Source organism: Magnolia sinica, chromosome 13 (genome assembly GCF_029962835.1).
Source record: "Magnolia sinica isolate HGM2019 chromosome 13, MsV1, whole genome shotgun sequence".
Classification (NCBI taxonomy): Eukaryota; Viridiplantae; Streptophyta; class Magnoliopsida; order Magnoliales; family Magnoliaceae; genus Magnolia; species Magnolia sinica.
In genome coordinates this window covers 18,371,915-18,396,618 of record NC_080585.1, presented here as the reverse complement: position 1 = coordinate 18,396,618, position 24,704 = coordinate 18,371,915, and the positions used below count along the sequence as shown (strand labels likewise).

At 38.9% G+C, this 24,704-nt stretch overlaps 1 protein-coding gene across 4 annotated transcripts; it reads left to right on the top strand.

Annotated features, from left to right (window-relative positions):
• The first annotated feature begins 534 nt into the window (after positions 1–534).
• LOC131223059 (transcription factor MYB3R-1-like) lies at positions 535–23,834 on the top strand. 4 transcript variants are annotated; one of them, XM_058218346.1, is made up of 13 exons: positions 535–663; positions 743–805; positions 2,192–2,338; positions 4,543–4,597; positions 6,898–6,955; positions 7,660–7,754; positions 7,905–8,008; positions 10,416–10,544; positions 11,283–13,302; positions 15,861–16,192; positions 17,795–17,912; positions 19,808–20,053; positions 23,091–23,834. In XM_058218346.1, exons 3-13 carry the CDS (start codon positions 2,235–2,237, stop codon positions 23,223–23,225), a joined length of 3,396 nt encoding a protein of 1,131 aa, XP_058074329.1. In that variant the 5' UTR covers positions 535–663; positions 743–805; positions 2,192–2,234; the 3' UTR covers positions 23,226–23,834. The 4 variants fall into 4 exon arrangements, with proteins under 4 accessions (XP_058074329.1, XP_058074328.1, XP_058074327.1 ...); XM_058218345.1 differs by having other exon boundaries at positions 536–663; positions 743–853; XM_058218344.1 differs by lacking the exon at positions 535–663 and having other exon boundaries at positions 685–853.
• Positions 23,835–24,704: the final 870 nt, after the last annotated feature.

The following is a 24,704-nucleotide window of genomic DNA, read 5'->3' as shown; positions in this document are numbered from 1 at the left end:
ATGTGGGATCCACTTGTATGTAACATTTTTAAAGGCTCTCTTAATTGCATAATGAGGCATTTTCGCGAGACGTCTTAAAAGCTAGGGCCCACTTCGTGGGTGTAATTGGTGCGTCCTATTGTACAAGTCAGCACCCATTTCACACTAGAAAGGGTGGCAATGTGCCGGGTCCAAAACACTAAAGACTCCAAGGCCCGAGCATGGCGGGCCCTAGAATGAACCAGAAAAAAATTGGTTGGGTCGTGGCCTGACCCACCCCTATTTCCCACGTGAATGCTTGTGGTTCAACCGTTGATCAGGTGGGCCGCACATGCACAGAGAGGTATTTGGATAAATGAAACCGACGGTTTACGTGAATATGTGAAGCCCAGCCGGGTCCGGTCGGGTCTGGTCGGACCAAAATGACATGAGCCTAAGCCGGAGCTGAAAATTATCTGGGCTTGTGGTTGACCAACTAAATAGGTCTAGCTGGCCGGTCACCAACCGGGGACAAGCCCGAAGAAACTAGTTATTGCCCAGAAAGGCCACCGGCTGCAGCCGGTGGCTCGCCCGTTGGGTTTCGAAATATGAAAGCGGCCGTAAGTGGCCTCTAGATACAACCAAAACTCCTGATGCCTTTCATCCCAGCCGTCCGATCAATCACGTTCTGTTCGACATTTAAGCGTAGGGTTTGAATTGAACACTAGTCCGCCCCTTTCTCTTTCAAAATACTCTCCTATGCTCTCTCTCTCTCTTTTTGCAGATCTGTAATGCGCGTATCGCATCGTCAGAAGCAGATCTCTTCGATGCCACTGCTCTCGATCATGTGATTTCCTGCATCCTCTTTCTATCAAATTCCAATTACATTGATCAGGTTAGGGTTTGGGTTTTGGTTTTCATTCTCTCATTTTTCGTGAATTCTCTGAATGCTAGATTTTTTTTCTTCATTTTTGGCAGTTTAAATGTTTGATGAAAGTGACTGCATTTTAATCGGCTAATTTTCACCGTTTGCTAACGTCTTTTCTAAGGAATTGATTAAAAAAATTAATATTTTTTGGTCAGTGACAATCTTATTGGTCAATTGGAACCCTAGTTTTTAAGATTTGCAACTGTTCATGCACTACCTGATTGATTTGTTTACACTCGTTTTCGATTTTGGGAACTGAAATGATACAGAAGTGTACTGTCTCAATTTTCACGGTTTGCTAACCTCTTTTTCAACCTAAGTACGTCATAGGAGAATTGATTGAGTACTAGATTTTTTGTGCTTGGATGTCCCTATGAAGATGGGCCAGTGGGATGCATTTCTGCCTATTTAATATCTGGCTCAGACAACCTGGTATGCAAAAGGCTGAAAAACTGTATTCTGGATGATGCGGTACTGATTTTCTGTAGCGCTCAAATGTTTGGTGAAAGAAATGGTTATCTGTTACACTATAATGTTAGTTCCGCCAGCGATTCATTATGCACCCAAAGGCACCCTTACCCAGGTTTGCTTGTCTTTGCATTCAATGAAAATGGAGTAGTTTTCTTTTTTTGGTCTAGACTACACAATCAGTTCAGGCTGGACTGAGACCAGTAAATCAGCGGGACTCGAGCCTGGGTCCCCACTCTAGTGAAGGTTGAGGCATTTTAGTCGCTTGATATGTGCCGTTTTGAAGCCTAAATTTGTTTAGGAAATAGAGCTCATAGGAAATTTCAATGATTAGGTATTTCTTGATTATTTGGTAGCATTTGCACTGGACTAAACTGAAGGCCTTTTATTGGTTGATTTGCTGCTGCTGCTGCTGTTTTGAAATCTCGTAGATCTTCATCTCTAACTCTTAACCTTTTTCTGTAACTTGTTTTCAAAGATTTGGTTTTGCTAAGTTGCTTGTAAGTTCTTGTTGATGCTTTCATGCTGCTCTCATCGCCGCCTAGTCTTTTATATAGGAGTAGCATATTGTTTTTCTGACATTCTTTTTTTCCTCCCAAGTTTTTACCGTATTCTGAAGCATTTCTCCATTTATAAGCATTATAGTTGTTCCTATCTTTGTCTTTTTCTTTTTAAACACCAACAATGGCAATTTTTTGAAAGGGGGAAGGTGTTCCTGTTTATTTTATGTTTTAATTTTCAGTTCAATTTTGTTCCTCTTAAGAGGAAGCTCTTCTAGCTTTTTAGGGAGGTTGATGATGGTTTTGTGGGAATCTAATCTGGAGAAAGTTTGTGCAGAGAGTGGACTGACGCATGCACCTTCGCTTGCATTTGAGGAATAATGGCAAGTGAAAACACGAGATGCGCCAGGAGAAGTGAAGCTATTCCTACTGCACTCGTTCATGGCAGCAGCATGGGTTTTCAGAAGCCACAACCTTTGCATGGGTAATGTTCCAATAGTGACTTTACTGCGATCTGTTTCTCGTTCTTTCTATTTTTTTATTCTTAGTTTGGGTACCTGAGACCAAATTTCTCTTTTCCTATTTGTCTATTTGTTGGCAAGGAGACAGAGATAAACTTACCTATAAACTGCACCAAATCTGGAACTATAACTCTTTTTTGATTGGGTAGTACTTTCAATGTGGAACATCTAGATTGCTTTTATTAATGTTACCAGTTTGAAAGGACTTTCAGGGTTTGTTGGGACAGTAGAAAAATTGCAGTTTAATTGTGGTTCTGCAGTTTGCAATTTGCAAATTTAGGATTGGGAAAAGGGCTGCTTGGATGCAACATAGTTACAATTTAATTGCTGTTCTGTAATTTGACAATTTTCAGATTTATTATTAGGAAAGAGAGTTGTTTCGACATAAGGGTTAGAATTTCAAAATTTTGGAATTCCACCCAAAATCAAGAAAAGAACATAAGACGGTATTATTTCCTGATTTTGAAAATGCTGAAATAATGACTCCCTTATCTTCTTCTTCTTCTTCTTCTTCTTCTTCCTTTTTTTTTTGTTGTTGTTGTTGTTGTTGTTGTTGTCGTCGTCGTCGTCGTTGTCGTCTTTTGAGAAGATAACTAAAGAAAATTCATTAATAAAAAAAGGGAAATGGAATCCCTGAGCGAAGAACATGGCGGAAGGTCCCTTCCTTGGCCAACTTTGAAACCACAAAGATGTAAACTCTTGGATCCAGCTTGGTTAACGAAATATTTGCCTAGCTCCCAGAGAATTTATGTCTCGGAATAGTGCTGAGAGAAAATGAGGGGAACAAGCCTCCCTTGAAACCCAAAGCGGGAGCTTCTCGCTCGGACACTCAATCCTGATATCGGAAAACTTAATATCGATTACAATCGAATGAATGATTTCCTTAATGGCCTGTTTGTTTCACCAATTACCATGGTAATGTAATCAAAATGTGCAATGATTACAAATTGCTTTACCTGTTTCTTGAAAACATTTGCATTTGATCGCCGATTCTCGTGTCTTGTTTATCTGCAGTAAAATTGTAATGACGGCATTTTTAGATTAGTTTAATATTAAGTCATCACCAAAATACACTGATGTCGCTGTTTGGTTTCAAGATTTTTGCAGTAATGCCATGAAAAAATGCGCTGGTTACAAATTCTTTTACCTGTTTGCTGATTACATCTGCATTCGACTGACGATTCCCATGTTCGGTTTCGCGGTGCTAAAATCATAATGATGACATGTTCCTTTACATTACTGGGGTAATCGGTGAAATTACACTGGTCTCCTGAAAACATCTGCATTTGCATTTGATCGACAATTCCCATGTTTGGTTTAGCGGTGCTAAAATCATAATGATGACATGTTTCCTTTACATTACCGGGGTAATTGGTGAAACAAACAGGCCTTAAGAGCTAGCACCTCAGTCATGAGGGAAGAAGTGGCTATGATAAGGCCTGAAAAATGCAAACTTGACTTCACTGTTTCCATTTATAAGGATACCCCCAAATCCCAATGCTTGCCTTTTTCATCCGGTCCTCTAAGGAAACCGGCGATGATGAATCACCAGGCTTGCATCGATGCCCTAGAGGAACCAGGTGTGAACTTGCCCCCATATAATGGGTAGCCAATCTTTGAGAATATTCTCTACCGGGATTCCTTGACCTTGTGATTTTTGCCCATAGACACATGGGCTCAGGAGTTCTCTCGGCCACCTTTGACTTGGGAAGTTCCTTGCCCTTAAATATTCTCCTGTTGTGTTTGAGCCATAGTTCCCAACATAACGCTTGCTAGAGTGCAATGGTTCATACTTGTGCATTGAAAATTTGTACATGGACATAGATGAAACTGAAACTAAATCGTCTAAATTATGGGCCCAAATTGTTGAAGGAAACATCTGCCTCAAAATATGATACACATTATTAAGAAGAGATAATTTTCCAATATGAAAACTTATAGAAACTTTTCTTTCCAAACAGAGCCTTTAAGTTCTTCCAACTTTTTTCCCTATGAGACTTACCAGCTGGGAGGGGATGCTTGTGAATATTGAGAATATTTTGGAGAAATGGGATCACTGTCATGTCATTGTTTCCCTTTTTCTTCAATTGAATGCATGTTCAAGAAAATAGAAACTATTGCCATTGGTCCAAGGGGCTCAACTGGTATATTGTCGATACTTATGCAGGAGGACAAGTGGCCCTACAAGGCGCTCGACAAAGGGGCAGTGGACTGCTGAAGAGGTAAGTTTGTATTTATGTGAAAGTGCACTTATCTCTTTGTTGAGTCATGAAAATTAAGATGAGATGTAACCATGTGAGGAATTGTACTTGTTTAAGTGGTGAATGGTATCATGTATTCAATAATGGTAGCGGTGGTTGTAACAGCCACACTTATGGCGATCACAATACGGGCCGTAATGGCCATTTTTTAAAGTAAAAAATGTATCAGCGATTGGCCCATTGCGACCCCGTATCAGCCTGTCACAGGCCATTTTTTTAAAAATTGGGCATTACAATCCTGTATCACGTAACGGGCACCACTGTTACTGTTATGTAGTGGCCATTAACAGTTTTTGAATACCATGATGGTATCTCCCTTCCATGTTACTTTGAGTGGAATTTGAGTAATCACTTGTACAATGTTGGAAGAGTCAATATGCATCTTTTTCACTTCATTGTGCCATTTTCTTAAAGATAGTTTTTTCAGTGTACTGTGCCGTTTTCTTAAAATGTTCAGAAAATTTGGTTTATCCTGTTTGGATGCATGTGGACAATGCTGAGATTGGTGGCTATGCTATTGGAAGCATGGACTGCTAGTCCTATAGGGAATGCAAAGACAGATTGCTTTGAATATTTGTTTCTAGCATTGTTTTGAGCCATATGGAAGGAGGGAAATGATAGGATTTTCAATATAAAAGTGTGAAAATGTAGACCAGGTGGTCGATAAAGTGAGTAGCTATGTTACTTTTTGGGCGATGTACCACACGGAGTTTTCAGTTTATAGAAGAGAATTTCTTCGGGGGGATTGGGAAGTTTTCTTATGTAAAGTGGGTGGGTTGGGCTGTAGTTCGCTCTGAGGGTTGTTTTCTCTTGCCGGTTTATTAATAAAGTCTTTCTATAAATAAAAAACATATCTGGCGGTCAGTTTTCTACTAGGGCAAATCTAATAACTGTTATGGTTATAAGGGCTTGTTGGGTGTATTGGTTTGAGGAAGGTAACCATTGGTTGAACAGACAATTGAGCTCAAGTAAAAGAGCCGAATTAAGGTCAATCAACATTTCAAACTATTTTGACAGTCAAATTGAAGTGTGCATGCTCCCCAAGGCAGAAGTTATTGGGCCAGCAGCCATTTGCTGGCCCTCAAATGGACTAAGGTTCTTTAGTTCTCTCTGTTGTATCTTTTCTCAAGTCAGCTCAAGAAGGTGGCATAGGGGTTCAAAGTGGAATCTCGGATATATGGCACACAATACCATGCATTTTTCCTTTTTGGGACTTAAACACTCACCATTTTGCAAAAAATGTCATTATGAATTTTATTCGATTCTGTGCTTCTACTTCCATCCATCCATATTTCTTTAGATTGTTTAAAACACTGAAAGGAGAACTTTTTCTTTTTTATGTTAGTTCTCTATCATTAGCTTGGGGTATTCTTTTTCATCTTCAATTTTTATTTTCTTTTACTTTTGGAACTTCAACCATTCTTTCTTTGTTAGCATAAGAATTAAGAAAAATATCAACTTTCAAATTTTTTATCTTTACGTTACATGTATTTGTTTTTTTTTGTTTTGAAGACACAGGGTGTCCCCACCTCATTTTTGAAGTGAGACTAATCCCTGCGGATACACGCAATCACCCACAACCACGTTACATCCTATTTGTAACAGAACTGGAATCAATGCTAGAGTTTTTGTGCCTTCAAGACTAGTCCATTTACTTTATTGCATGTTCTTAATTTAGTGGTAAATGCATGTCTTCATGCTTGCTCTCCTAGGAATTGGTTCTCATGGGAACTTTGTGAGAACTTTTGACGCGTGATGTGGGCACAAAATCTGGACGGTCCACTATGAGTTTCCTCATGAAACCCCCTAGGCTAACTTTTTGGCCCCATCCAAAAATCTGGTGGGCCATAGCAAAGTGGAAACCCCTAGGCCCTTGATTTGTCTCTCACTTTGCTATGGCCTGCCAGATTTTTGGATCAGGCCAAAAAGCTAGTCCTGGGGGTTTATGAGGTGTCTCAACCAGTGGACCATCCGGATTTTGTGCCCACATCACGTGTCAAAACTTCTCATGAAGTTTCCTTGAGAACTAGTTCTCATGAGTGCATCTCTCTCTCTCTCTCTCTCTCTATATATATATATATATATATATATATATATATTCATGTAGATAGTTATATGTAATATATTGACTTTAACTTTCTAACCATTGCCTTGCCCCAAAATATTGGGCCAAGGCTATGAGGATGTTGATGACGACGACACTCACCATGTGGTTTTCTGTTAGCCATTGACTGCATGAATTAATTTGTTTTTGTTTGCAGGACACTATACTGTGCAGAGCTGTCCAACGCTATAAGGGAAGAAACTGGAAAAAAATAGGTATCTATATGTTTGCTACCATTTATGGAATTGACAGAATATTTTATTTTATTGCATTTAAATAAAAATAAAAAAATTCTGTTATGAGTTCATCATCCATTTTTTTCTTCTTCTCTGGGGATATCTCAATGTTTTAGGTTACAGGTTGTCAGTTCCATGTCCATTTTTTTTTTACCACATTTAAGATTAATTTTTTTGTGGCCGTTTTCTGACTGCTATTTCATCACCTCCAACACTTCGAAAACCCTTTCTTGACCAAGAGAGGCCCCAAGCATGGTGGCTTCGCTTCATGTGCTATCTTTTTTAACATTGATCTCTACTTACCAATATCTTTAAATAAGATAGCTTGAAGTATTGCTGCGAATGTTAATTATGTTTTAACCACTTTTTTCCTGGATCTGGAGTGCAGAAATCTGTCAATTTTGGTTTTGTTTAATTAAGAAATTACTGAAGGAATTGATTCACATAATGCTGACAGCACTGCTACCTTTTAGTACCCCTCATGGTTGCTTCTTATTCTACATATGGAGAAAGAAATTTCAGTAACTAATCACATCGCGAAGGCATTTATAACTTGTTTTCCACGATGTTTCTTGGTGTTTTGGTCGTGGCAACTCTATGTTAGACCAAGCATGTATCCAAGACATTGCCTATATACTTTCAATTGATTAGATGCTCATCATATATTGTTTTGCCTTTTGCAGCTGAATGTTTTAAGGACCGAACTGATGTTCAGTGCCTGCACAGGTGGCAGAAAGTTTTGAACCCTGAACTTGTTAAAGGACCATGGTCAAAAGAGGTAAGATATTCAGGATGTAATTTCTGTATTTATGGAACCCTTCCCTATCTTTTTATTTCCCTTTTTCTAATTTCTGTATTAGTTGGTGTTCCCTTCAAAATTTGCATTCAATGCATGTGTTGGTTAACTACAGCACAACATTTTCAACAGGAAGATGATAAAATAATTGAATTGGTCAGCAAATATGGAGCGAAGAAGTGGTCAACCATTGCACAGGAACTGCCTGGACGCATTGGAAAACAATGCCGAGAAAGGTGTGTTTGAAAGAAAATTTTTGGACTTAGTAGGACTAATCTTTTTTTCCCCCTATCAGGGCTTATGTTGTTCAGAAATAGTTTTGGAGGGAATATATTCTGTCCAGGAAAGGCAGGCATCATTTAGCTATACATTTTACCTTATCGTTTATCAAAACATTTTCTCTTGCTCCCATCAAAGGCGTTCTTGTAATAGCAGCAGTTTTGTGTGGAACTCAAAAGAAAAGGTTTAAATTTCCTTGCAAATGCGGAGATGGTATATCTATCATGCGTATGCGTTGTAGGACCTTTTTTAAAAATTTTTTATTTTCTTTCTTTCGGTCATAAACTTCCTTTCTGATTGATTTTACATGTGATTTTTGGTAGAAGGCTTATGCCTCAATGCTTGGCCTTGTAGCACCTTGCCTGCTCTTTTGTTGTTTGACTATATTGCTTGGAGTTCATCTCTTGTTTTTGTGCCTTCTTTCATCTATGTTTCTACATGTACTCCTTACTTGAACAGGATCTTTAAGAGGTTTCCTACTTTGGGAGTTCATTTCTTCCCTAACATAGTCTTTTTGGGTTCATCTTCTCCAATCCTATGGTTTTTGGGGAATCTTCCTGAATGATAAGGTTGTGGTCATCCAACTGGTTTCCTGAATGATAAGGTTGTGGTCATCTGACTGGTTTCCTGAATGATAAGGTTGTGGTCATCATACTGGTTTCCTGAATGCCATTGAATGTGTCCTGGTGCTTCAGCACAGGACCAACATTGTTGGGAAGGTTACTTAAGTGCTTTGAACACGATTCAAACGATTCAATTAGTTGAAGGGCTTAACTTGGTGATGTGTAATGTGTTTCTTTGTTGCACGTTGTTGGTTCTCTCTCTCTCTCTCTCTCTCTCTCTCTCTCTCTCTCTCTCTCCTGTTCTTATGGTAGAAATAGAGGATCTAGGGAACACAAGCTTTCCTGGGAACCACAAAATATTCTAACCACATTTCAAGCTACAACGTATTTCTTTCCAAACTTTCCAAATATTATTGATCTTTTCTTTATAGTAATAAGCTTTGAAGCTATCTGTTGCTTGCTGGGTCCTTTACAAGGGCGTAACGGGTCTGTTGTTAGCAGTTCAAGCAAGCTTTCCTCGGAACCACAAAATATCTCTAACCATATTTCAGGCTACAAAGTATTTATCTTTCCAAACTTAATAAATATTCTTTATCTTTTCTTATTATCTATCTTTTCGGCCTTGGTTTTAGCTCCATCCTGGCCTTTAGTGATTCGAGCCACCATTTAGTTTTTGATAAGCAATACCTAAGTGAAGTTTGGGTAAGATACATAAAATATTATGAATTAAATACCAAATGTAGAAGTATCTTTTGTTGTTAGGTCTCTTAAACCTGAGATCTTTTCCTCCCATTGCCACCATTTAGGTACCTATAACAAAATTTTACAAGTTAGCTCTTGCGATATCAAGATATCAATTGCTTATTGTGAACTAATGGAATCTAGAACTTTCTCATTAGTAATAAGCGAGAAATTATACGGTCCTGGTGTGCCTGGTCATATGAATGGGGCAGATGGTTCACTGATCTGGAGATTGAATGACTGACCTGATGAGCCTCACAGTCGGTGGAGGATGCCACAAAATCTTCCAGAATGGAAGATCCTAACCATCCAATTTCTGGCATTTATGCCGCCCCTTTGTTGTATATTCTCTTAACTGTCTATTTGTAGGCCACTGATCATATGGATGGGATCTTCTAACCTGGGAAACTTTTTGGGTCGTCACCAATTCATGATTGGGCCCATCAGACTAGCAGTCTAGTTCACTGAACCATGTGTTCTAAATTGCACAGACACTGGAAGATCATGGCACTGTTGATATCCTTGTGCAGTAATTATCTGAGTATGGTAAGTAACCAGCTTCGAGTTTGTGGCTGTCCTTATGGTTAATATAGTTTATGATGATTTGGTAGTCATGCTCCACTCGGGAATCCTAATCATTTGTATGCCTGATTGCCAAAGCTGCTGCCTGTAGCTTTGCTGATGTTTGGTCTTTCAGTCATTTCAATTTTCAAATATGTAGTTTCAGACATCTCGTGTCTTTGTTGAACACTGAAAACTGTATTCATTGATTTTCACAAATTGCTGAATAAGATAATGATTATAGTATTATACTCTACATAATTTAGATGATATCCTTTATTTTCCATATCAATAATGTTTAACTAATGCTACATGCCTATTCTGTGGTAACGTTTCCTTTAGGTGTGAGTTACCTTCTCATTTCTCTTTCTAAGTTGAGGATGTAGTGTGAAGCTATATCGCAGTTTGTAATAGAATGGCCATGTTGTTGTTTTTTTTTCTTCTATGATCTTGTGACCATGAGAGCATGCTATTTATGTGACGGAATATTTGTTTTCAGGTGGCACAATCACCTTAATCCTGCCATAAACAAAGAGGCATGGACTCAAGAAGAGGAATTGGCACTAATTCGAGCTCATCAAATTTATGGGAACAAGTGGGCAGAGTTAACAAAATTCTTACCAGGAAGGTAGTAATTAAAGTTTCCAATCCTTTCCTCTTAGTAAACATTCTATCGTTCTTTAAAGCTTGTTGAAAATAATAAGGCTTCCTGTATACTTTGGATCCACTTTTTTCTGTATTCTTGTTGCTCTGGACTTTCATCTTTTAGTGTTTGGATAATTGGGTGTGCTTTAAATTGTTGGTGGAACTGATGTTTCGTGGAGTGGATAACCATTTGTTCTGGAAAGTGTTTGGATCTTAGTTGCACAATGCTTCTAACTAGGTGCTGCACCCGCCTCGAATTGCGCTTCAGACTCATGCTCCCGCTCCTGCTTCCTAGCTGTTTATGCTTGCTAACATTTTGAAACAGAAGCTTCCCTACTCCTGCATCTGAGTCTGTTGCCACTTCGCTTCACACTTCCTGCAACTATAGGCTGGGTCAGTATGTAACTGAAATTGCATCTACGTCTGATATTTCTCTACCTTCTATAGCCAAACTATATGGCTGCATCTGAAATGCAGTGGGGATATTATCTTGTGGCAGAAAAGAGTTCAGCTCTCCCGTCTTCCTAGGGACATCTAAAGCAGTCTGTCTTCTTTGTTCTTCTTCTTTTAGAATTATTCTATTTGATTTGCTTATCAGAACTGATGCTTTTATATTCCGTTTATTCTTTGTAAGCTGAAATCAATCTTTCTTTTATCGTTCATTAGAAGATATGTTAATGAATGCGACTATTAAAGTATTGTTTTGCTATTTGGTAATCAGGACGGACAATGCTATAAAGAATCATTGGAATAGCTCCGTAAAAAAGAAATTGGCTTCATACTTGGCATCAGGTCTGACTGAGTATCAAGGTCCGCCTAATTCAGACCTCTCAAACCAATGCACTATATCATCCTCTGCAAGGAGACAACAGAACAGTGGAGATAGTGGTTTCAGAGATGGTGCAGAAGTTGAAGAATTATCAGAATGCAGTCAAGGTTCTGCTCCTGTTAGTTGTTCCCAACCTGATTCTGAGATGGGTAATTTAATTCCAGCTCAGGTTAGCGAAGAATTTAAGATAAGAGCAGAAGATGTTCAACAGAACGTGCAAAGTTCTCATTCATCACTGGGTTCTAAAGAATTTTATGCTCCCCTAGAAGAAGCCACATTTTCCGTGCCAGAAATGACATATGTTGTGTCCGTTCCTCTGAATTCCTCCAACCACAGTTTGTTACATGGCGTGGAAAGATCCAGCAGTAAAGCTTGTCTATCAGGCACACATGAATTGCCTAGTACCATGTCACCAGAGGTCTTGCAGGAATCACCAGGTTTACTAGAAACATCGAAACCGTACGCTTTGGGTGTTGGAGAAAACCATGAAACAGAATCTGTTCCAATACAAGGCTCTAGTGGATCCCAACTTCCTACTTCTGGGGGGAATATCCTTGGTGGCTGTGATAAACCATTGGACGAAGTATTAATATCTAACGGTGATTGTGGGAGAAAAAAACTTCCAGAGGCTGGGGTTCATAGAGGCCCTTCTTTGGGAAATCGTGTAGAAGCTTCAAATATCATTGACCTGGATGGCTGTGCAGGTTCTTTATTTTGCCAATCTGACGTACAGTGCTCTGAAATGGCTAGGAGTTTAGCTTCGTGTTCATTGATTTGTCAATCTGACATGCAAGGCTCTGAGACGCCCAAACACTCAACTTCATGTACATTGATTTGCGATAGCTCTGAAATGACCAGAACTTTGGCTTCATGTTCACATCCATATTACCCTATCAAATCATCTGATATGATGGAAGCATCACAGTATCAGAATTTGTTCACGGTAGTTTCCCCATCACTACTTTGTTCAGGTAATGGTAAACATATATCTAGAAGTGAGAATACTGAAGGTGGAAACATATCAACTGGAACTCAAAACATGGAGCTCGTTACCTACTCATATGAAGGCTTTGTCTATCCACATGGTTCTTTTAATTCTCCCTTCAGAGTGGATAGGTCTGAGGGCTGCATGGTTGCAGAGTGGGATCAAAAGATGGAACCTCCAAAACCCGTGCCAGTGGAAATGCTTTGTTCCATATCTGCAGATGCCAATGAAACCCTTATAAGCATGGATGGAAGCACAGCTGTGCCTATAGAGCATCAGGATTCAGGGGGTCTATTTTATGAGCCTCCCCGTTTTCCAAGCTTGGAAATTCCGTTTGTCAGCTGTGATCTCATATCATCTGGAAGCGAGGCATATAGTCCCCTTGGCATTCGGCAATTAATGATGTCTTCTATGAACTGCTCTACTCCTTACAGCTTATGGGATTCACCTTCTCATGATGGCAGTCCTGATGCTGTTTTGAAGAGTGCTGCTAAAAGCTTCATATGCACTCCTTCAATTTTAAAGAAACGGCAACGTGAGCTATTGTCGCCATTCCAAGAAAGGAAGAGTGACAAGAAGGATCTTAACCATGGGTTATTTTCTACATCTTCCGCCCTAAATATTAGCGACTATTCATGCCTGGATGTTAGATTTGATGAAAATAGATCTTGTAGAGCCTCTGTATCTGCTATGGATGGTGCACTCTTTTCTCCATTGCATTACCTGAAGAAGAAATCTGTAGCCTCCCCAAGGGAGAAGGAAAATTTGGATCATGCTTCTAGAGACCCAAAAGATGAAGCAGTGCTTCCAGATGCCAGGTCCTCAGACAAAGATTGTGATAAAAGTAATCCTGAGGACAGGATCAAGCAAGGAATTGATGGTTTGGATGCACATATGAAGGCTGATACAGATGTTACAATCCAAAGAGTGAGTTTCCATTATTTTCTCTGTCTTTTTTCTTTCTCCCCATCTTTTTATATCTTACAATTACAAGTACTGCTGTGAGGTAAAAATGATAATTGGATGTGGAGGTGTTTTTCGAAACTTCATTCATTGCAGCCAAATTGCTGTGGTGTACTTATTCTTACAATATTTGTTCTGCCACATAACAAGCCTTGAATTATATTTACATCTCAGCATTATTACACTACTGTAGCAGTCACTCTCTCCTGGCTTAAGCTTCATGGATGCTCTTTCAAGTGCCTGATAATTGTTATGTGATGTTTTGGCCTTAGAACTGTGTTATAACATCTATTCCCATGACATCTTAATCAGAGGAGACCTTTTTTTCTTTGTAGATGTCTGTGAATTTTTAAGTATTGTATAAATAATCTCTTATTCTTCTTTTACTCTTGAGTTTTCCCAGTTTGGACTTCTGTGAGAGTCTGTTAGTGTCCTGGTTTTGATGGTTGCTGTATCGGATTTGCAAGTATGACTTAAACCAACGGTACAAATGTCCCATGTAGCATTTGTCTGTGTAACTTTCATTGTTCTTTATCAGAGTTAGTTTTGTTTCTTGCTACTGTTTAATGCATATCTTGGTCATTTTTTGTTTTCTCACTAGCCAATATCTTTGTTCTGTTCACCATTCAAGAAAAGAAAAAGGAAGAAAAAAAAGGGGGGAAGACTTGGTTTTATTCATTTTGCTGCGAGGAAAATGTTTTTTCCATGTGCCTGTACTAGTTTGCTATCGCCATAGTTGTCAGTTCTGTTAGGTGGCTGTTTTGGTATTCTTGTGGACTGGAAAATGTGGTTGTTCCGTCATTTCCTTTTGTCAAACATACTAAATGAGTTGTATTTTTATTTTAAAATAACAAGGTAAAAATTAGTAAAGAATGCAATCATAATCATCTTAGCCTTTTCTCCTAGAAATTTGGCGTTAGCCTTTAAATTTGAAGATAGGATAAAAAAATTTATTCTCCGCTAGCTCACAAGTCATCAGTTTTACCTGGGCTCTTGGAACCAGCTTTGGCAGAGGTTCACATTGACACAATTATTGCACACATGCCAACATGGTCCCACCACCCAATATTGGTCCCAGCCCATCCACTGCACACATGCCCCACATGCATGACGGGTAATGATCGAGTAATTGGCTGCACAAAATAGCCAGGAACTCTACATGATCATGATAACACTACATGCCAGCACAGTCTTGTCCCATGCTGCATGCTAGCGCGACTATTGTATGCTACCTGCAAAGTGAAATTTGTAAACAGTTGATGCCTAGAGATGAATTCCCTCCTAGAGATGAATTCCCTCCTACCAGGTAATAAACACAGCCATCCAAGTGGCACCAACAAATGCACCGCCAGGACTGACTACAGGGAATGACTGAATAACAAGGAGTGGGGCTATCGACGGGTAGGAGTGGTTTCGATATACTGTTGAACCTGTATCTGGATCCGACTATGGGAATTGGTTCAGGTCATGTTGGGTTTTGATTTGGTGCCACATACAAGGTATCAAATCTGAATACGATTGGATTTGGTCATCCCATTGGGTCCTGTCAGGTCTAATTTCAAGCACAAATTAGGAGTGCAAGAGTGGAGTTTGATCCAGAATCGGATCTAAGATCAACTCAAGATTCAAGTTTGGATCCAGAACTGGATTCGAGTTTTTACCAAAGCAACCTTTTGTGTTTTGAACAATAAATATAGAATTAAAACTAAAAGAAGTATATTCGGTACCAGTCCGACCCAATTTCTATTCTTATCTGAGTCCATGGACCCAAACCTACCCAAATATTAATTGGGCCCAAAATATGGATCCCCAGCTCTGATTAAATCAGGTTTGATACATGGATTTGGCTATTCATTGACATCCCTGGCAGGGAGCCTGTCGATGCATCAAACACCCTCACGTGCCAATACAATTATGGCCCACACTACGTCCTAACTGTTGGCCCCATTATTGGAGAAGGAAAATTCACAAACAGTTTAGTTTATACAGTACTGACAAGCTTGCTAGCATAGAAATAATAACTCAAGTAAAAAATATAACACATTAACACATAACAAACATTCAAAAAACATTGCACAATGTGCATGATGTCACACATCCTCTACCATAAAGATATAAACCATATATCAATAGTTTATTTGTGTAGCAGAGATCAACTGGAAGAAAATTGTCTTCTTTTTTAGCTGAAAACCTTGTAGCCCACATTGCTGGAAAATAGCAGAAGAAAAGAAGAGGGATACCCCTGCGTTACGGGTTGGCACATAAGAGGAACAAAACTGGGATTTACACATTTTAAACCCCAAAAATTTGGAGAAGGTATTATAGGGGGGGAAGAAACCTCAAACCCCCCTTAAATTTCCAATGAAAACAGCAAGCCTGAAAACAGTCCAAAACTTCTCCTGGCAAACTAAACTAATATTTTGGCCAAATTGATAATAAGAGTGTTTAGGTTCTGGAAATGTTTTCTCTGCTCAAGAGGAATTATTCTATTTGAATTTAACGTCATTATTTTTCTTTCTCAGTTGCAGAATCCTACTGGAGTCCTTGCTGAACATGATTCAAATGACCTGCTTTTGTTTTCCCCTCCTGAAGATCGGAATCCTACAAATGGAACCTTGAATAGTGGTGCTAGGACTCTGAGAACTCAACTCTGCAGAAAACTGGATATTACGTCAAACCCTGATGACATAAATGGCCATTCTGAATCTTCATCAGGAGATCCATGTTTTTCCGGCCTTTTTTCTCCTAATCTTGGTGAAGGAAAGCATGACCGCCATTTGATCCCTCCATTACAGGTTACATATGAGAAGGCTGGGTCGTCTAACAATGATGACATTGAAAACATTAGCAGCATGTAAGCCTCATACATATTTCACCTTTGCCTCTTTTTATTTATTTATTTATTTAAATTATAAATAAGTTCTGTTTCCTTTTGTTGTATATAATGACTTCTTTGTTTTCCCAATTTAATCAAGGACCATATGGTACTATATTTTTGAACTTTCCATAGGGTCTGGATTTCATCTAGATTTGTATGCTTTGAATCATATTTCTTCTGTGTGAGATGACTTGTTTGGCAATCATTCAACTTGGAGAAGCTCAATCAAGTTATTGGCTGAGAGTCAGGTCATGATATGTGTGAAGTTATGGTGTGTACTGTCTTAGACAATACTTTCTCTGATTCAGCCAAGCTTCTTTAATGCGAAAAATAATGTTGGGTACTGATTTTGCAGGATAAACTGTTAATTGAAATGATATAGATGTTATAGTTGTGTACTTGGCAGACTATATAGATTATACGAGGAACTATATGGTGTTGATGCATCAGAATGTGAAGGGTCCTGATGTGCCAATTTGTATGTGAAGGCCATGTGTTGAGACTTCAGAGATTGCAACCCTTGATATGATGGAACCCACAAGAATGGCATGCCAAGAAAATCTTGCAAATCAGACATTCTAACCTCGGGATTAGTGGCCCACAAATAAATGATTAGGGAGATAACACAACAACTGTCTGAATTTACAGTAACAGATGGGATGGACAGAATCATCCAATCTGGAATAAGTTTTCGTGCATGCTTCATCCATGATGAGTTCCATCATCAACGGTCTGGATCACTGAAATACGGACCCCACTCATACAATAATGGATGCATTAGGCCCCACTATTCAGGTTTTGATGCATTGAAATATTATAGATATATAAATACGTCATGCTATGCTATTGTCTATATTAGCCCAAGAATCAGGTTGATCCACTGGTCAGGGGGGCCGCCAAAGTTTGCAAAATAAATGTGCGGCTTAAAAACTTGGCTAAGTTTTCCAACCCATCCACCTGTTTCCAATATTAGGGCCCACATGCTGAGTGCACTAGATCTATTTTTGGGAAAACATGTAGAAGGTCAGACCAACCTGAAGAATGGATTGGATCTCGCACCTATCTGCCATTCTAGCACATCCGTGGCATGTAAATGAGCTTATCGCACACGCGTGTGCACTTAAGCAAAGCCTACTATAGAATTATAATATGTGAGTTTTCGACCATTTGCATTTAGCTGATTCAGCATGTGCGACAGCTTACGCGACATTGCAAATGATTGTCATTTTTCCATTTATAGTGTAGTATATCTCACATTATCTACACTGGAAGCATTTTTCTCATCACCATCTTCAAAAGCCTTCTCCCAGCTATTTGGGGTCGGCTTTGTGGAATGAAAAATTTACCTTTTTATTTTTATTGAATGGAAACTTCACTTGACAAATGGCACTGTACTTCTGTAAACATTGAACTTTTCAACCGACATTTATGAGTGCCATTAATCTTGAGCCCAAAATTAAGGAATTTTGTTTCCATGTGTACGATGCATTATTTTGCATGTGTTTTCCATTACTAAAGATTGTCGAGTCCACAATAGTGCTTTTTACTTGTTTTGACATCTGTTTGTATTTGCAACAGCTTTGCTGACACCCCTAGCATCAAAAGAGGTATTGAGTCTCCTTCAGCTTGGAAGTCACCTTGGTTCATGAATTCTCTTCTACGAGGACAGAAATTTGACACAGACATATCATTCGAGGTACTAAACATGTAGTTTTGTTCTCTGCAATGTATAGAAATATGTGATGTACATGAAGTAATCCAGACGACTTAATGATAGGATAAGCAGTCTATTAAAAGTTATCAATGCATGCATGAAACAAAATACTCCAGGCTTTAAGAGTTATGATCCTACTATGTACATGTGGGAAGTGAACCTGCACATTGCATTGGAGTCAAAATCCATGGTTTGGAGTTGTCTTTGAGATTTCTATGAATTCCTTTAAGTTGGGAGACTCTGGTTGGCTGACATGGTGAATCAACCGGGGTCTTGCATGAGTTGGTTCACTTTTTTAAAACTCCACCGAGTCAAAATGGTGTAAAAGAAAGTCATGTAAGAGGAGAAAAAGAGAGAAGAAAACTGCTAGGCGGATCTTATGTGTGATGCATATGCTCGACGATCCTCACACCAGTGCAGGGTTTCTCAGAATTAAGGATCTAATGCTCTGATACCATGTCAAAAACGTTAGAATGAAGAAAGAATCCTATTCCATTCAAAAGCAAAAAGAGTAGTGTCACACTAAACCTAAATACAGTACAATTGTGCAAAAAGACAACTATCCCCTTACAATCAACCACAGCAGCGCTAGGGTCTCTCAGAGCTAATGATCTATTGCTCTGCTACTATGTAAAGAAACCATCAGAATGAAGAAAGAATCCAATTCCATTCAAAAAGCAAAAAGAATAGCATCACACTTAAGCTAAATTCAATACAAGCAAAAAGAAAACTATGCCCTTACAACCAACAAATAATGTGAAAAATCAAATGACTGATAGGCTTCAGACTAATCCTACTACACTGCATAAAACATAAAATCTATCACTTCATCCTAAACACTTATTCATCCTAAACTCTTATGCTTTTATAAAACATAAAAGCTGGAGAATGAAGATCTAGGGCTCCCAAGCTTGTCAACAAGATACTGAAAGCGAACTCTTCTAACTCCTTTCGGCTACCAGGCAAGACGTGATGGTTTTAAACACCTAAATGCCCCTAGTCCACCAAATTGGCTCAGGAATTGGGCGAGTTAACAATAAAATTTAAAAGGGGAAACAGGAAATTGATACTTTAGGGTCTCTCTCTCACCAGCTCATTCTCAGATGCACATATACCTCAACAAAGAAATGTTGCTTATGCACATAGTTGTCAAGGCCTTAGACTTTAAGAAGTTAATATGCTTACCAGAGCGTTTTTAGCTAATGAACTATCGTGTTGTAATTTTTTCTCAAGCATGCATGAGGACTAACTATCGTCCTAGAGCTACATTCATCATTTGTTTAGTTCCTCTCAACCATGTTTCATAGTCTGCATAAGTTTGTTCTCTGGGCTGGAAAGTTTAGTGGAAAGAAATGGTGTGGCTGTGCATGACCCACTTCAATTATCACATGGTTGATTTTGTGAGGAAAACTTTTGGAGTCGGCTGGATCTCTTATTTCACTGGTTACGTGAAAAGTGAACTAGTTAGGTGATTCCTGAGAGAGGCCCATATTGTGACATCCTCTAGTCTCCACTGCACGTGGAAACCATTCACTTGACAAGACTTGCTGAGCATGAGACACGTTTAACAACATGTATCGTAAGATCCTAATTGTATGTCATGTGGAGCAATTGGCCACTTCTATTTAACAGTTCATGTGCAGGCCAGATATTGGATAGCTAGGATATTTTGGTCAGTGCAACTTTCCACCGTTGCACTGCAGGGCCCTCTCAGTGAATGGTTCTGATTACAGAGGGTGGTGCTGTGCATGGTGGAGGTTGGAGCAGGTTACAATTTGGGTTTTTGTTGTACTCACTGGAATTATTTTTCTCCTTCGAGCACTTGTTGATGGGTTTTATCTTTTCTTTTCGTTTTCCCCTTATCTAATTTCTTGCAGGAGATAGGATACTTCTTCAGTCCTGGAGAAAGAACCTATGATGCGATTGGGCTGATGAGGCAGTTAAATGAACAGTCTGCTGCTGCATTGGCTGAGGCTCGGGAGGTTCTTGCAAGTGGAGATACTGGAGCAGCAGATTCACATGCAAATGAAAGATGCCATTCTGTTCAAAATCCATTGGAAGAGGATAATCAGTTCCTAGACAATGAGGTCGAAAATCTCATTTCTTTCCCACCTGGCGCCTTGGTATGATCTCCATATCCTTTTTTATACTTTTCTTGAAGAAATTATTTTATTTCCTCCTTGTTGTCAATACTCATATTGTCTAGCTTGGCTGCCCCTCTCAGCCCTCATATACACCTAGGCACCTGGAACTTGTGCTCAAGCCATTTCCATGGGGGCCGTTCTTAGTCCTGATGATTGCCCATGGTTAAAGGGATTGACTAGGCAATTGCCTAGTAACTTACCCAAGTTTTACATAGATCGTTAGTCACTCTGGTATGTAGTAAGGGAACCGGTATGCGGCATTCCACTCCCCCCCAGTACGTGTTGCGCTAGGGGTAGGGTCATGTTGGGTCCCTTGAATACATACACTAAGTAAATGCAAATATAGCTTTATATACAAATTGATGTTGTAATTTATATATGAAATGATGAATATTGTGATAGATCCGACATATGTAATATTATATTATATGCATGCCATTGTATACATCTAAGTATAAATATGTACATTTTAAGTATTAGTTTACATCACAATTTAATCAACAGTAAGAGCATAGAATCATAATTTTGGATTGGTAAAAATAATGATCCGGGTTGCAAATAACCCCGAATCCAGATCACAAGATTTGGAATAGAAAATGTTGGGGGATGGCAATTTAGGTAAAACATTGCATTTACCCCACCACCTAGTGGCCAATGCTCGTGGAAATGGAAATGAGTGTTCTTGTTTGTGTGTGGGTGTGCACATTTCCTTAATCCTCTTAACCCCAAAAACTTCCTCATCAATCTTTATGAAATCTAATTTTTTGGAATCCTGTCAATTGTGTTCTTAGGGTTTCTTTTTTAATTTTTAATTTTATTTTTAAAATCTTGTGTTAGGTTGTCCTTGAGTTTTTTGTTGGACCTTCTCTCAGCCCACGGCACCTCTCCATGCACATCACTAATTTGGTCACATATGCCAAACTTGTACGTATATGGGGCATTGGAGCATTGTATAAGTCAGTGTTTGAATTATCTCTGATATTATCTTTATCTCTAACTTAACGATACCGATAACACTGGTAGCGATACCGATAATACAGGTAGTATAAAAAATTTCAGGTATTAGCAGTGTATCTCTAAGTATCGCTAACGTATCAATATCGCTAAATGTAATCGTCAATATTTTCAACTATGTAAATTCTATGTGTCACTTGTATTGTCAATGCATCAATATCGCCTATGTATTACCAATATTTTCAACTATGTAAATTCTAGTTAATGTTTGTATCATAAGTGTTTTGACGATATTTCAATAATATCGCCAACGTATTGATATCATCAAAATTTTGTTTATTAGAAAAAATATATTTCAATTTTTTTCTTGGGCACATGGTTGTATGTAGTGTTCAATTTGTCATTGATAATATCTCAATATTATCGATATCGCAACATACGAGATATTGAGACCACAATCTTTCATTTCCTTTCCAATTGTTGATGATTTTTTGGTGAAATAACATGTGTTGTTGATATTTTGCAATATCGATGGATGTTTGGATGGTTAAATAGGCCGGAGGGGATGATTGGACTGATTTCTTACAACAACACATGCTTTTAAGGCCCCATTAAATGGAAACTTGTTATGTATGCATTCTTTTTGCAAATTTTTTAATTTTTAAATATGCAAATATGTACATTTTAACATTTCCTAAAGTTTCGCTGAAAATTCCACTGTTTTTCCTATGTTTCCCCGCATTTCCGGTTATCAGCAATATTATTGGCGATATCGATATTGTTTCTGTATCCCTGGCCAGCAAAACTTGTAGCGATGCTGATACCTCGAAATCTGGTATAAGTTGGGTCCCATGGTGCAGATGCTTCGCCATTCCTGCACCCAAATCTAATATGCTTCACTTCATGCTTTGTGCAACTATAGAAGTGCCTGACGATGATTTTTCAGCATTGTCATCTAACATGGCACACATGCACGACAACAACCCATGCCAAACTGGCAGGTGTGGAGCATGTAGAGGTCGCATGCAGGCTTAGAAGAGCTCTTTAATTCTAAATACTGGGTAGCATGTATTTACCATGTGAAGGTTATGACTGGCGATGGTTTTTGTATGATTTACAAGGCATTATATCTGATTGTTATGTTAGATATCTTGTTTATACCTACATTATGAGTTACTTCCATTTTTTTGTTTACTTCCATATCATCTATGCATGTATTTGCTACTCAGTTCCATATTGCTCTTTTTTTGTAGGATTTTATTTATTGTATTACTTTCCTGACATGAAATTATTCTCCTGTTTCTCTCTGTTTTTTTTTTTTTCTTGTGAAATTTCTACCTATTTGATGGGCAACAATAGTCTATATTTGGTGTTCTGACTACCTTGCATGCACACATACCTGCATGCATACATACATATATGTCTAAACCATTCGTTGATGTATGGGCTCATCCAAAGTAGAGTTGCTTGAATTTCAAGCTGATCAATCAGAATCAGAACATCAAAGTTAACACATAAGAGCAGTGGACTTTGGTTTGCTTTTCTGGGAAAATCCCAAAACCTGCATGCATGCATACATCTATGCCTGCACCATTCGTTGATGTGTGGGCTCATCCAGAGTAGAGTTGGTTGAATTCCAAGCAGATCAATCAGAATCTGGAAATCGAAGTTCACACATGCCAGTGGACTTTGGTATGCTTATCTTAGAAAATCCAAAATCCATCTTTCCACGGAAAAGTCATCATTTGCATAAATCAGGCAAACAAATCTGTGTTGTGTGGGTACATCTATGTGTGCTCACCATGCACCGATGCGTGTATGTGTGGGCTCAGCCAAAATAGAGTTGGCTGAACTCACTAGCCAATCAATCAGAATTTGAAATTAAATTTAATACATGCCAGTGGACTTTGGGTGCTAATCTTAGCAAATCCAAAAACCATCACACTGAAAAATCACCAGTGCACAAATCATGCAACCAAACTATATCTGCTCCATCTTCAAAAGAATAAAAATCTATATGTGCCCTAGTTTGGTGCCTTACTATTGTTATTCTTTTTTCCAGATAGAGCGACGTGTTCTTGATTTCAGTGGTTGTGAGACGCCGGGCAAAGGGGCAGAGGGCAGGAAACCAGATGGGTTAGGGACTTCAGTAAGCTTTTCAAGCCCATCGTCCTATCTGTTAAAAGGTTGCCGGTAGTAGGCTTTGGTCAACTACAGGAAGCTTTTCAAGGGCCCTCCAATCTATCATTTGAAAGGTTATGAACACTGGAAGGTTGTGCCATGCTGCAGCAAAACTTCTCAACCGACTCTTCCAATCCAATCAGGGGCCGCAGTCTGTAGATGATCATCATTACCCCACTGCAGCTTCTTGAATCCGTTCCATCTTTAAAGGGTTCTCGTTAGCTGGTTCTAATGTTAACCCCCTTTGTAACTTCTCACGGTCCCCGTTTGGGCCGTCGCTTTCTTCTGGGTAGTAGAGCCTTCATTTGCATTTCTTCTGGCAGGTGTGTTGTTCTTCAGTGCTCTGCATTGACCACAGCCATCGGCTTCTTCAAGCGACAATGCCTATCTGTTGAAGCAATGCTGCTAGCGTGACTTATGGTCAACCGACTACGGAGGGTGGCTGTTAGCAGGCTTTTATGGCTAACCTACTTCTGCTGCATATATCTATGTATTTTCTGTTTGCTGTCAAATTCATATGAAATCAATTCATAGCTTGTCTATTGCTTTTGTAGTCCCTTCTCAAATCAAAGACATAATGTATGATTATCTCTTGAAGATAAATGTGTATTTTACATTCCTTGCATTGGAGTCCCTTTCTCATGACTGGTTTCAATTTGATCCATCTTTTCTTAAAAATGAAGAAAAAATCAATGAAATTCCAGTAATGTAAGGGTTGAGAAAGAAAAAGTTTAAATTCCCCCTTTTTCTTTAATTTACTTCCAGATCCAATGATACTCGGGCTTCAACTGGAGGAGTTATTTGATACTCTGGCTCTGTATGCCACTAGATATGCTGGCAATTAGAAATTGTGCAAACTAGGTAAACCGACTAAATCGTAGAATCCACCGTAGCTTAGTTACACTCTAAAAATCAGATCGGTAGAACAATCCTAACCTCTGATTTGTGGACACCTTTTTTTTTTTCATGGAAATAAGATCATTTAACCGTCCAATAAATCCCTAGCAATCTGATAGTTGGATAACCAAATAAAAGTAATTTTTGGTTCATAATTCATCTAAACTGGTACCCATAGTTTGGACGGTTCATTTTATATGCCACCCGTGCAATTTCTCAGTAATTTCAAGCTGCCTGCGCATCATCCATCACACTCTGCCAGTGTATCAAAGTATTTATCTTCAATGAGAGGGTGTGATTTTATATACTGGTAGGGTATACTGATCTGTACGCATAGTCCAGTGTACATATGGCAGACATACAAGCGTTTAATGTATGTTAGTTTCTGCTGTCATACAATCCTCGTGCATGGCTTACATTAGATTCAGAGCATTCATTTGGTCGGTTTTGCCCACTGAATGTGGACCATCAGTCATTTTTCCCTCCGACCATCCATATGTAATCCTTCAGAGCTCCAATCAGGAGGTTGGGGATTAGGATCGTCTAAAACAAGGTAGGGCCCACCAGATGAATGGTCTGGATCTTGTACATGCGTATG

What these genes read in the sequence shown, in the direction of transcription:
- LOC131223059 (XM_058218346.1), top strand. Translation starts at nt 2,235, where the DNA reads ATGGCAAGTGAAAACACGAGATGCGCCAGGAGAAGTGAAGCTATTCCT. An exon ending in AAGCCACAACCTTTGCATGG is followed by an intron (nt 2,339 to 4,542) that starts GTAATGTTCCAA and finishes ATACTTATGCAG; the next exon opens with GAGGACAAGTGGCCCTACAA. An exon ending in AAGGACCATGGTCAAAAGAG is followed by an intron (nt 7,755 to 7,904) that starts GTAAGATATTCA and finishes CATTTTCAACAG; the next exon opens with GAAGATGATAAAATAATTGA.